This window comes from Falco punctatus, assembly GCF_963210335.1.
Source record: "Falco punctatus genome assembly, chromosome: 4".
In the NCBI taxonomy this organism is placed as follows: Eukaryota; Metazoa; Chordata; class Aves; order Falconiformes; family Falconidae; genus Falco; species Falco punctatus.
Window position 1 is genome coordinate 106,452,458 of NC_137583.1, and position 13,137 is coordinate 106,465,594.

The 13,137-nt window shown below is 37.7% G+C and overlaps 1 protein-coding gene across 2 annotated transcripts in view; it reads right to left on the reverse strand.

Moving 5' to 3' along the window:
* Positions 1-2,123: 2,123 nt before the first annotated feature.
* KCNH8 (potassium voltage-gated channel subfamily H member 8) overlaps positions 2,124-13,137 on the reverse strand; it is a 200,870-nt gene continuing 189,856 nt past the window's right edge. For both annotated transcript variants that reach the window (XM_080384929.1, XM_080384928.1), the window contains one exon: positions 2,124-6,049. In XM_080384929.1, the coding sequence (XP_080241055.1) occupies positions 5,345-6,049 (705 nt within the window). In that variant the 3' untranslated portion in view covers positions 2,124-5,344. The remainder of the gene's footprint in view (positions 6,050-13,137) is intronic.

Here is a 13,137-nt window from a genome sequence, read left to right on the forward strand (position 1 = left end):
TGAAAGAATCCGATCTCTGGCATTTGTCTGTGTACTTGAAGCAGTAAACTGCTGTTTCTTGTCACTGTTGTCACCACTGACAGTGTATGGTAGGAGAAATACAGGGACTCTGGAAAAGAAGTTGATGAAGTACGGAGGAGGTCAGTGGTTGGTCTGAAAGTGATTATATGGCTTTTATGCTCATTTTGGAAGGTATAAGACTAATCTTGTGTGTGGCATCATCTAACAAACATGCAGCTATGAATTTTTTTAAAATAGGATTTAACTGTTTTGATGGTTTGCAGATACTGAGGGAGACGGGCTTAGGTTTCTTGTCATCTAGCATCATAGAATCATTTCAGTTGGAAATGACCTTTAAGATCATCAAGTCCCACTGTTCACTGCCAAGTCCACCACTAAACCATATACCTAATTTTAAACACCTCCAGGGATGGTAATTCCACCACCACCACCCTGGCCAGACTGTTCCAATGCTTGAAGGGCTGTTGGATGACCACCCTTTCAGTGAAGAAGTTTTTCCTAATGTTCAATCTAAATTTCCCCTGGTGCAACTTGAGACCATTTCCCCTTGTCCTATCCCTTGTAACTTGGGAGAAGAGATATACACCAACCTCACTACAACCTCCTTTTAGGTAGTTGTAGAGAGCAATAAGCCCCCCCCCCCCCCGAGTCTTCTCCTCTCCAGGCTGAACAACCCCAGTTCCCTCAGCTGCTCCTCATAAGAACTGTGCTCCAGACCCTTCACCAGCTTCACTGCCCTTCTCTGGACACACTCCAGCACCTCAGTGTCTTTCATATCGTGACAGGCCCAAACCTGCACACAGCATTCAAGGTGCGGCCTCACCCGTGCCGAGTGCAGGGGGACGATCACTGCCCTCGTCCTGCTGGCCACACTGCTTCAGATCCCAGCCAGGCTGCTGCTGGCCTTCTTGGCCACCTGGGCACACTGCTGGCTCGTGTTCAGCGAGCTGCTGACCAGCACCCCCAGGTCCTTTTCCACCAGGCACTTCCCAGCCCCCTTCCCCAGCCTGTAGCGCCGCGTGGGGTTGGTGTGACCCGAGTGCAGGACCCGGCACTGAGCCGTGTTGAACCTCATACAGCTGGCCCTGGCCCATCGGTCCAGGCTGCCCAGATCCCCCTGCAGAGCCTTCCTGTGCTCCAGCAGATCAACACTCCCACCCAACTCGGTGCCATCCGCAAGGTGACTGAGGGTGCACTCAGTCCCCTTGTCCAAATGGTTGATAAAGCTATTAAACAGGACTGGGCCTGATAATGGGCCCTGGGGAACACCACTTGTGACTGGCCACCAGCTGGATGTAACTCCATTCAGCACCACTCCTTGGGCTGGGCCACCCAGCCAGCTTTCACCCAGCATGTAGAGTACGCCTGTCCAAGCCATGAGTAGGCAGTTTCTCCAGGAGAATGCTGCAGGAGACTGTCAAAGGCTTTACTAAAGTCCAGGTAGACAACATCCACAGCATTTCCCTTATTCCATAGGTGGTCACCTTGTCACAGAAGGAGATCAGGTTTGTTAAGGTAGGTGATGTGATTTTCTGAGTGAAGCGAAGACTCGGCACCATGTAGGCTGATGGAACTGATGACTGCTGTGCGAACTCCGCTTCAGAGCCAGGGGATGGAGCCAGGAAACCAGGTACCAGCCTTTTCCCTTTTCTTATTGCTCACTCCATTGCTCCCTAAATTCCCAGCTATAGCCACACTCTTTTAATGCTGAGGTAAGTTGTTAGAAGCGTTTTTCTAAATAATGGGAATATGGCTGTGCACTTTCTGTGGTAAGCCCAGCAGCACAGAATATCTGCAATGTGTCCCCCTGAGCGGGGTGTGGGAAACAAGTGTTTTTAGCTTAAGGAAAGAAGATGGAGGAAAGGCCGAGAACAGTTTGCTTTATCCCAAATCTTGATTTGTGAAACACGTGTTTTTTTCACAAGCTACCAGGTGAGTCTGTTGTCACAGTGCGTTACAAAATTACCTCATAAAATAAAATGTTTTGAAATCTCATGTGCAGTTAGAAGATAGTTAATTAGAGTGTAAATTATCTGTGGTAGATAACCAACTGACAGATCTAAGAAAGCTTTTCACAAAAGCTGGGTATGAATTGTAAAAAAAACCAAAAAAAACCAGTATTTGCAGAACTTGTGTTAAGCTGTGTGGAGATACAAAAGAGAATGAGTGAGGGAAAATAAATAAATAGAGATTACAATTACTGTACGGAAGAAAAAAATAACAGTGATGGAAGAAAATGTGTCAAATTTAGGAAGTGATACAGAATTAAATGGGAATAACAACAAAATTGTTGAAATTAATTCTATTTTTATTTTTGTAAAGCTTAGTGCAAAAAGGAATACAGTAAATTGTCTGGGCTGGGCTGTTGGATGTTAGGGTGTGGGATGCTTGTAGTAATGTTTGTAATGAACACCTTTTGAAGGTAACACTTGAATATTACAGTGATTGTTACTTTAAACCCAGAAGTCCTCCATGGCCTCACTGGATGTAGAAATATTCTGCTCATTGCAATCTTGTCTAGAAATTACTGTTCTATTCCAAATGTATGTGCCTTCCCATTTGTCCTAAGAATTGTCATTTTACCTTCAAAACTGAAATTTGTTGCATTGGTTGTCAGATATTTTCCAACAAACCTGCTTGGGGGTTTCTTTTCCTAGGGCTTTCATAATATAATGGTGTCAGGAAATTTAAAATAGAACTACCCTTCAAATTCAGATTTCTATTTTGCTGACCTTTCTTTTTGCTTACTTGGTTTTGGCCTGGGATTAACTCTTGTCCTGTCCTAAGTTCACTGAGCTTTTCCCTGGAAGGCAGCATGCTCACCTGTGTGATGCCCATCTTGCAGACTCTCTGCAATCAAGGTGATGGCTATGTGTCCCATTTGAAACTATAGCCAATACAAATGCCATAGTGTTTGCCAGCTTTCTGTAGGATATATTTGATGCTTGCAGAAACAAGGAACTACTTAGGACAGATATTCTGGTGCTACTTCTCAATTACCACACATGCATTTTTTAATTTGAGAATTAGATGTACAGCAGTAAAGCTATGACTATTTAAGCAGAGTGGCTTTTTGTTTCCACTGACCTTTTTACGCTTTTGTATAAAACTGACACAAAACCTCCAGAACAAAGCATCTAGTTTTAATTTCACAACACTATGCTTATACCGGAAAAAAAACCTAAACCACGATACCAAAACTTTAAAGCATATACATAATGGCTTATGTATTGCTTATAAAATGAGAAAGCAAACACTGCTCCCAATTTATATATGTAATGGAAATTATTAAGTGGAATTGGGAACTAAGCATGGTAGACAAATAGTGGGTGCCTGCCCCAGGTGTGGGAGGCAGGCAGCCTCCCCCTGCCCCATTCTCCTGCCCTATGGCAGGGTGGACAATGGCAGATTGCTAAAGATGAGCCAGGATTATTTGCAGAAACACCATAGACCTGTATTTGGTAGTATTTATTAACAATTTTTTTTTTTTTTTTTTTTTTTTACTTTCTGAACTATGCCCTATTTAATCAGTGCTTCTCTGTTTAACCTTAAACTAAGAAAAAGCTGGAATAGAAGGGAAGTAGGAAACCCTGTATATAAACACCCACGCTGAAGTGCAGACTCACTGACAAAATTCAGGCAGCTTGAAATGAGAGTTGACGTTTTATCCTTAATTTGTACCAGTGGGAAAAAGGATGTGAAAGGGTGTAAGCTGGGCACAGACTATAACTAGGATTTGTGTTCCTGCACACATCCAAATGTTAACAATGAATTTAGTCTTTCAAGTTTTCAGAAAAAAATTCTCGTTAAACAAAAATCTGTTTTAATTTGATAATTTGATCAAATTTTTAATTTTATAATTGCCAGTTTGCTTTAATTATTAAATGTAACTTAATTTACTTCTCCATTTTAGAACATTCATTTTGGGTTGTAAACATGTTTTTTTTAGAAAACATGCTAAAGAACATGCAGATATGATGCATACTGTGCATCTTTAAATATACAAATCAAAATTCCAATGCAAAGCAGTAGCTCTGTTTGCACTGCAGTGATGTAAGTTTCTAATATATTAAATATTGAAAAAAACCTTCAGATTTCCTTTGGGCACTAAATCATGTTCTGGGTCAAACAATTTTTCAAGCCTCTAGTCTTTTTTTTTTTTTTTTTTTTGTCTGAAGGTCAAAACTAGTTTTTACATATGTAAGTAAAAATCATCAAATAAATAACTATTTTAAAATTATTTGATTATTACTAAAACATTGTAATTTTGTCATTTAATATTCCTCAGTTTGCTCAGTGGCTTTCATCCCTCTTAATTTTCTCGTTCAGATATAAAATCTTAAAACTGGAATGCGTAGTAAAATGTTGACTTGGTCTTATCAGTAAAGGTGTAATACTAAGACTCAAACCAGGGGTACTTAATGTTATCGGTATAACAATTCACTTTTTAAGCAGTGATAGCTGACTTGGTATAGGATAAAACATTCCACTTGTTTTATTTTTTTTAAATAAAATAATACCTTAATTTATTTGTATTCCACCAGCATGAATACATTCATTGCAAATTGCATGCACATAAAATGGTATCCATTTGTAAACTACATAATATCTTAACAATAAATAGTATTTGATCTAGTACATGATGGTAGTGCGTTTCTTGTTAAAACTGCAAGCTTTTACCAAAATGAAAACAAACTCTTATTCTTCTTATAAATATTTTAAATAATTAAGTACGTTTCATACCAAGTATATAAAAATAGTATTTTTAGATAAATTAGAAGGTTTCATTTACATGACAAACAACGTGCAACAACTAACCACTCTCTACCAGCTCTATTTGGTTGATTGTCTAGATGACATGCAGCGATAATTGTCCCTTTGCCTTCACAGAACTGACAAACAGACCAGCAGGACCCATGGTTACCTGAAGCAAACAGTGCCATAGATATTGTTTGGGAACAACAGTCAGACACTCAGGGGAAACCTTTGCTTTGATGAACAAAAGCCACCCATGACAGTTCTTTTGTCCTAGACTTCCAGCTGCTCTGACCCTCAGGGTCTTTGGACTGTCACAAAAGTCTGCCAAACTTATATCTGTATACAAAATGCTTTTCAACATGCTTCTAGAATCTAGATTTTTTTTTTTTTTCCCTATAGCATGAACCAGCAATACCTTTCGTACTTTCTATAAATCTGAATTTTCATGTTTGTAAGTCTCCGTGATTGCTAGAGAAAAGGTCAAATAAAGCAGTCATGCAGTACTCTCTAAATTTAAAACTGGCAGCTGTGGAACCTGCTTCGAGTATCACTTCACTGTTTCTCATTATACGTCTATGGCTTGGTAATCTTTATCTTTAACATCCTTTGTGCTTGTTACAATGTCTATCGGGAAATCTGGGGTCTGTGCAGAAACTAGTCCGGCTGTTCCTTCCAGGTCCCATGATCCTGGCAGGTTCTCAAGGCTTAGTGAGCTGATTGCTCCTTGGCTAAAGCTACCTTCCTCAGATCTGCTGGGGAGCACGAGGTGTAACGATGTCTCTGATGACGAGCATACTGAAGAAGAAAGAGTTGCTGAAATAGACTGAAGAGGGGTCAAGGTAGTGTCTGAATGGGGAGAGGTGCATCTTAAAATTTGCAAATTGTCTTTCTGAATTACCTGATACTGGGAGGGGGAATTGTGAAGGCCCGGTGTGTAACAGAATTCACCGTCCATAGAATTTTGCAGGTTGGGTTCAGTTCTTTGGGGACTGCTGCTGACAGAGTCTGTATTCCAAATGTCACAGAATGTGTTGCCACGGCAAAGTTGTGCTTTGGTGCAAGTAAAGTTCCCAGCTTGCCTGTGCGTGCAAGGTTGACGTGTAGTCCAAGATGTCCGAGACTGCAGACTTTCCAGGGTAGGACTTCGAGATATGCTGTGCATGGCACAGAACCCTGGAGGCTTCTGGGATGTGAGCAGGTTCTCTAGAAGGTGCATCACGTTCTTCATATCCTTACTTAATTGTGAGACTTCTTGAGTTAAAGTTGTCACCTGTTATGGCAGGGCAAAACATCACAGTATTTAGGTAGTCGTGCCTGAAATACACATATACACACCCTTTTTCCTTCCAACAATATCAGCTTAAATCTGTGGCACAATGTCTTTGCTTTAAAGAAATATACTTTACTAATATATGTGTGGGAAACAGTCCATACATCTGCTTTACCACAGCTACATCTTACACCTCATGTGGCATGTTGAAATAACGAAAGCAACTCAATAAATGCTTTGTAGCATTTTGTAGGCATAATTCACCTGATTTTAAATTATACTCTCTCTATAAGGAATGTCCTTAGAGTCAGAACTGAGATGATTTCCAGGGACAATGACATCAATAGCTTCTTGATAAGTCATTAAATATTTTAACGAACAAACCTTTTTCTTAACTTATTTTAGAGAGATGAATGGTACAAAATTGAGCTAATTGATATCTTGCTCAGAAATACAGTTATGAAGTATACTGCTGTCTTCACAGTAAAAGAAACTCATACCCAAAGTTGTCGGATGCAAGTAGTAGTTATAATCCAGTGGACTACTACTAAAACCAAAACCAACCAACCAAAAATAAGAAAAGAAACTGGAAACTCTAAAAACCACTTGCTGCTGCTAAACGTGTAAACAGTATAAAAGCCTGTGAGACAGTTTGCTTCCATGCAGGTATGTTTATGCAAAAGGAAGAATCATATTTTCTATTAGACTTTTTTTTTTTTATGCTGAAACCACTGATAGCATCCAATTAATTACATTAATTATATGAAGTCTTTAATCTCCCCAAAACTGCTGGTTTGTATGGGGATCAGATTAACAAGTTCTGAAGCTGTGTTTTAAAGTGAATTGGTACATGAACATTAACGGGGACATTTGTTAGAATATTATAAGGACATTTTGGGAAATGAAAAGCCTAACAAAAACATAAGTGACCTGCTCACCAGTTAAATGTGTGTGTCTTTCCTTTTCCTTTTTTAAGGAAAAGTTTGTAGGAAGTTAAAATCAGTCTAACCTATCAAGAAGTAGAAATGACCTTTGTCTCCATGGTAGCTAATCAATCTATTTTAGGTCAAACCACTGTCATTACCGTTAAAATAGAGTTTCTCATACTGGTACGAGTGAAAGTATTTTGTTGAAAAAAAAGACATGGCTGCATATTTATGTTCAGAAGGACAAACCCCCTGTCAAAAAGAAAAAAGCTAACTTCTTTTGCCCTGAAGTAAAGACACCACTGATCAGGTGCCCTAAACTGATTAATTTTCATGTAATCAGAAATAGAAATACAATTTTCATTTTTCTGACAGGATAGTTCCAAATAAATCTGCTGGAAAGAAATTTTCAAAATCTGAGTTTGACTGCATTACAACAGGTACAATAATTATAAATAAATGTTGCATTAGAAGGGAAGTAGGAAGTTCCAGTACAGTTCCTATATGTCTTTTCATTTCTCTCTGGGCTAAGAGTTCAAACCCATTGTATTGTTTCATGGTTTTGTAATGATCACACACTCCTGGAGGGAAAATGCTTGAAGGGAGGAAGCCCCTGAGTTACATTACAGGATCCTCTCTCTGTCTCTCCACTTCCCTCTCTTTCTGCCCTGTTACCTTATTAACTCAAGCTAAACAGAAAATAATCATGGGATCTTCTTCTGCCAGCTGAGATCACTTGAATGCCTGGTAGCTCATTTGAACTTCAGTTAATGTGAGGGATTAAAATATGTTAGGAAAGTGATTTGTGGACAGAATTCCTGTGAGGTCAGAGCAGCCAAAGAAGGCTCTCGGTACTGTCAGACGGTAAGGAAGCACACCGTGAGATTTCTGGACAAATCAAGAGCTTCCATGGTCCATTGGGGGCTGGGAGATGTCATTGCAAAACCTCTAAAAGCTTTTTGGGAAGAAAGAGGGAAGAAGGACAGCTAAACCCATGGCTACCTAGGTTCAGTGATTGTCAGTTCTATTTAAGGGCCGTTACTGGCCCCTGCTCCCAGCAGAAAAAGCAAGTTTTCTGTGCCTAATTTCCCAACTTGCATCCATTTCACAGGGCTTTCTGCAGTCATTCAGGTAGGAAGATTGATAATGCCTTATGAGTATGCTCCTCACCCAAAATACGAACGCTGTGTGAAAAATTCTGCAGCTTTAAAATGTCTTTTTATGGTTTGTTCTATGTTTTTTCCTTCTATTTCCAATTACTTAAAGGTTTTTTAAAATTTTAATTATTCTTCAACATGTTTCTTTTGCCAGTTCGTTGAGACACTACAGCAAAAATCAATCCCAGCATCAGTACCTGTGGCAGTCCTGAGTTTTTGTTAATTACAACTTGCTCTGGTGCCCAGATACTATTTTTGATTTATCAGCTAGCTCCTAGAGTGCTGTCTTCTCATAAGCTTGCTCTTGCCACAGTCATAGGAACTGACCTGATAAACCAGCCTTTGATGTATGCTTTAACAGTTTCCAGTAGTGTGATGGCTTAAGATCTGAAGTAGTTCTGCCAAATTTCATTAGAAATTGACGACCATTTAGTAAGATCTGTTTGGACTGATACTGCTGGACACATAGGCAAAGCAAACATGTAATTTTCTGGATCATTTAAAACCTTTTCTGGATTTTGCAAACTGTTAAATTTGCCAGATTAAACCTCCAATATCTGTGCTACTATAAATTACCATCTATCTCTGCATTATTATATGCCTATATAGTATACTATTATTGCTATTATTGATACTGTACTGTTTATGCTATCCTTTTGACACCCTGCAGAGATTCTTGAGTAGATGCATATAGGCAGGTGTAACAGGGGACAATTTTATCAATAATGTTAACAATTTCACAGTGCTCCAGAAAGTACAAAAGAACAGAGATAGAAAGCAAAAGAAATTTTAGTCTATGAACAGAAATTGAATACAGCAGAGTTTTGTCCTGAGCGAAAGGACTAATTCCTTGCGTGCTGGTAAGGCTATTTTCAGGAGTTCAGTGATTATTTCTAGGCAATACAGCTAGTTGTACAAATGGTTCCTGCTGTGCTAGGCAGACAGCTTTAAAATGATCTGTGAGATCCTAAATATAGTTGAAATGCTGCCTTAACAGTTTCTAGGGCTTGAAAAAGGTACTGCAGTGTTTCCTGATATAGAAACTGGGATATAGACAGATTTAACTTGAATTAGGAAGAGGTGCTTCTCAGTCTAGTTAAACTCAATATGTTGGTACCTTTTTAGCAGACTCTGTTGTAAAGAAAGAATATCTTTCAAAACAGAGGTTAAAAACTCAGGTGTGGTTTGGTGTGGGTTTTTTTTTTTTTTTTTTTTTTTTTGTTTTTTTTTTAATATGGACATTTTACATATGCATATGGACTTTTCCGATGCCCTGACCAACATAAGTTTTAGTAGATGTATTTTGAACTTCCAAATTACTACAACCTTTTCAGTAGAAAGCGTATTTTTCTTTACTACCAGTGTTAAATTGTTGTGCAGTTTGAATACTTTGCTCCATGTAATTAGGTGGGAATGGAGGTGATTGTATTTAAACCTTTCCATAAAAGTGATGAAAACCTCTAAATAACATAAGGTGATGATGGTGATTATTGCTTTGTTTAAATGATACTGGCTAAACAGGTTTCTTTGGTTTTTTTTCATTATATATTCCAGCATTTACTTTTTTTTTTAATGTTCTGTTTTCTACTAGGATGCATATCTCTCATCACTGTTCTTGGATAAATCTGGAATAAGCTTTTTTTTCTGATTAGAAGCCTAATACATTAGTATTTTTTTGTCTCTGTGGTTTACTACTTTTTAAATTCAAACTTCATTCAGACATCTTCCTACCATGACTTTTTCTGAAAACCCAAAGAAGTGATGAACAAGAAAATGTGCTGCTTGATAAAGTAAAATTGTATTTTGGCAATGCAGGGATGATCCCTGGTTTGCACTGGATATGGCAGTTTCTCTGTTCCCTTGCTTGGTGTTTCATTGCTGCTTCTGTTGTGGTGCTTCTTAAAGTCAAAGAGACATTCAGCCAGAATGAGTTGTCTCTCAAGGCTCAGATTAATGAGCTGCTGATACTCTGTTTCCCAGTAAGTGCACTGTTGAATGAATGAAATGAGAACTGAGTGGAGACAGACGTTTCACTGATCATCTATTAGCATCTCTGTGGCCATTGGTACTATGGTGACAGATATCTCTGATTTAATGGTACTTTAGGAATAAAGCTAGTTGCAGAAGAAAAAAGAAAATATCCAGCGCAGTTAATCTGAGTTCAGATTAAATATATATAATTTGTGTGCAATGATGTGATGGTTCAGTTTTAGAGAAATAAATCCAGAAATCTGCAGGGCTGTGAAATTGGCTTTATCATGTAGGAGTAGAATAAAATTTTCTGGTTTCTCTGCTGACTCACCAGTCAGCTCTCAGGTAGTTCCAGGGCAACCAATCTGTCTGGGTAAATTAGGACACTAAGATTGTTGCTATTAAACAAGTAAGGGCAGAACAGAAAAGTATAAAGGACTAGACAATTGAAGTGTATTCAAGTCAACAGGACTCCTATGAAAGTCAGTCTAGAAAAAGGGTTCCCTAACTGCAGTTCTAATAATAATTGGTGGCTCTTTGTTGTTGGATGTGGATGTTGGCGTAGAATCAGGACAGCTTCAAGGACTTAAGAAAGTATCAGGGACAAACTGACTGACTAGCTACTGACTGAGACCAAACAGAGGATTATGGAAATCCCAGGTGGCTGGGACAAGAGAAGCTGTTAATATGTACTGTTAAAAGAAAGGCTGAGGTTTTATATATGATATTGGGCAAAAATATTAAGTAAATAATTTTTATAAGCATCTAAAGGAATAGCTAAAAAAGAACGGGCAACATAATATTTCCCAAGAATAAACTGTGGCAAAACAATGTAATCCTCTTCTTTAATTGAAAAGCTGGTTTAAAAGATAAGAAGGAAATTGTAGATGTAAAAAAAAAAATATATATATCTTGTCAGAAGACTTCTCAGATGTTTCTGTCCATGTGACATTCTTCTAAATCTGCTAAGAAAATATGACCAAGGTTTACTCACTATGAGTTGGATTTATATTTGGTGGGAATGGGTTATGATCAGTGGTTGGTGTCATCCGTGGACATTTCAAGCCACTCTTTTTAGCAGCCCATCTTGATCTGTTTTTATTTAATGTTTATTTTCAATGGCTAAATGCAATTCATGCTCACTTTTAAATATCAGTAACATGAAATTCAACGAAGATAAATGTTAAATGTTACATCTGCAGAGAAAATGTCAGAGGTGTGAATCTAAGTACAATATTCTGCCTATGCATAATATTATAGAATAATGTTGGTGGAGTTTTGCTGAATGACACTTTGCAGGCATTAATCATGCTCCCAGGATATCTGAACAGCATTTTATGTTTTTTGTTGGACACAGAAAGGGGTTTCTTTTCACTAGGAATTACTTAGGCCGGTGAGGCTTGAGATCATGTACTTTATCACTGACCTAAAAGATCTAACTAAAGACAATACAAAAGAAAATGCTACCAATGGAGAGTTTTAGAAAATGTGATGGGAAAAGAAAGGCAGAAGGAATTTGGTTTGTTGAGATCTGCTTGAACAATATGTTTCCTGTGTAAATTGGTTTTAGAATGAGAATGGCAGTCAGCTTTTTCTTATGTCTTCTACACAGAAGAGAAAAAGCAGTGAACTTGCATACCAACAGAATTTTACGTTTAGATGTTGGGAAAATAGATCTTTTCAGTACAGGAGGGTTTTGAAATGCTTGTTAGACAGTTAACTAGATAATCTGTTGTGGTAGTAATATTTTTTATTCAAATCTGAAATCATCTTCTGGTGCCCCGTTGATTTTTATGCTGCATGGCTTCCTCTCTTGATTAATTTCATTGTCTCAGATGTCTTTCCACCAATGAAAAGTAAAAGAAAGACTCCACAGCATATAGGAGCTATGCCACGTATGTGCTATATGTCCTACTTGAAATTAACCTAAACCTTAGTGTATCACCCATTTTTGTTACCTTCATCTGCCAATAGCTATTAAGCTAACACTAAAAGAAAGAAAAAAATACCTGGAAAGGCTACTGTGCAATCATCAAAGTACAAGAGCAGGGAGAGACAAAAACCCAACAAGGTAGGAGGAGTTCTTTGGAAACATGAATATCAGTGCTAAGCAGAAAATATATTTTGACACATCTCAATAGACAAAAATGTATTTACTTGCTGTTTATGGTTTAGAAAGCTTTTATTTCTTAACACAAATAATACTAGGTTTTATACCTTGACTTTCATTCTAAATTTACATAGCTAAAATCCAAAATGGATGGATTAGTTGTAATTAGTTTTCATCATCAATAAATGTCATTGATTCACTTTTTGTCACATTTTTCTTGGCTGAAGGATGTTTTCCAAAAAAACCTATTGGGATAGGCTTGCTGCAAAATAATTTCTCTCATGTGATAATATAGTTATGAACTTGTTACAAAGAAAATATGTTTGTAATTACTGTGAGTGAGAGGATTTCTTCGTGTGAGATCTCAAGATGCAAATTGAACTTCAGTAGTACATCCCCTATGTAAAACTGAAGGCCTGATTACTAAATCTTTTTCATTGGCATTGATTATAAAATTACTATTTCCATTGTGTGCATACGTTTTAGTATTAAGGAGAATGTTTCGCTTAAAAAAAGAATACTTTTTTCCTGTCCTGTGAGGAGAATGAGATTGATTTTTGGCAGCTGGATGCGAATTCTGTTTTCAAATAATCTTTTTATAAAACCTCTATAGATGATTTGGAAAATAACCATATTTATTTAGAATTGTTCCTTTTGTTAGACGAAAGTGAAATATCCCTGTGAATGCATTTTCTCTGTTCCAAGTGCCAAATGCTTAGAGTATTTTAAGCACTTGCATCTAAAACCCCTAAAATTAAAAATAGCTGAATTTCTACTAAGTGCTCAAACATGCAGCTAAATAAAAGGCAATTTTCTAGTACAAAAGCTGACCCTATTCATATTTCCTTATGTTTGTTTGTTTTTCAGTTGAATGGGAGAAATGTGAGTACTCTGTTCATTATACTGTTTCAGTGCTGTAATTGT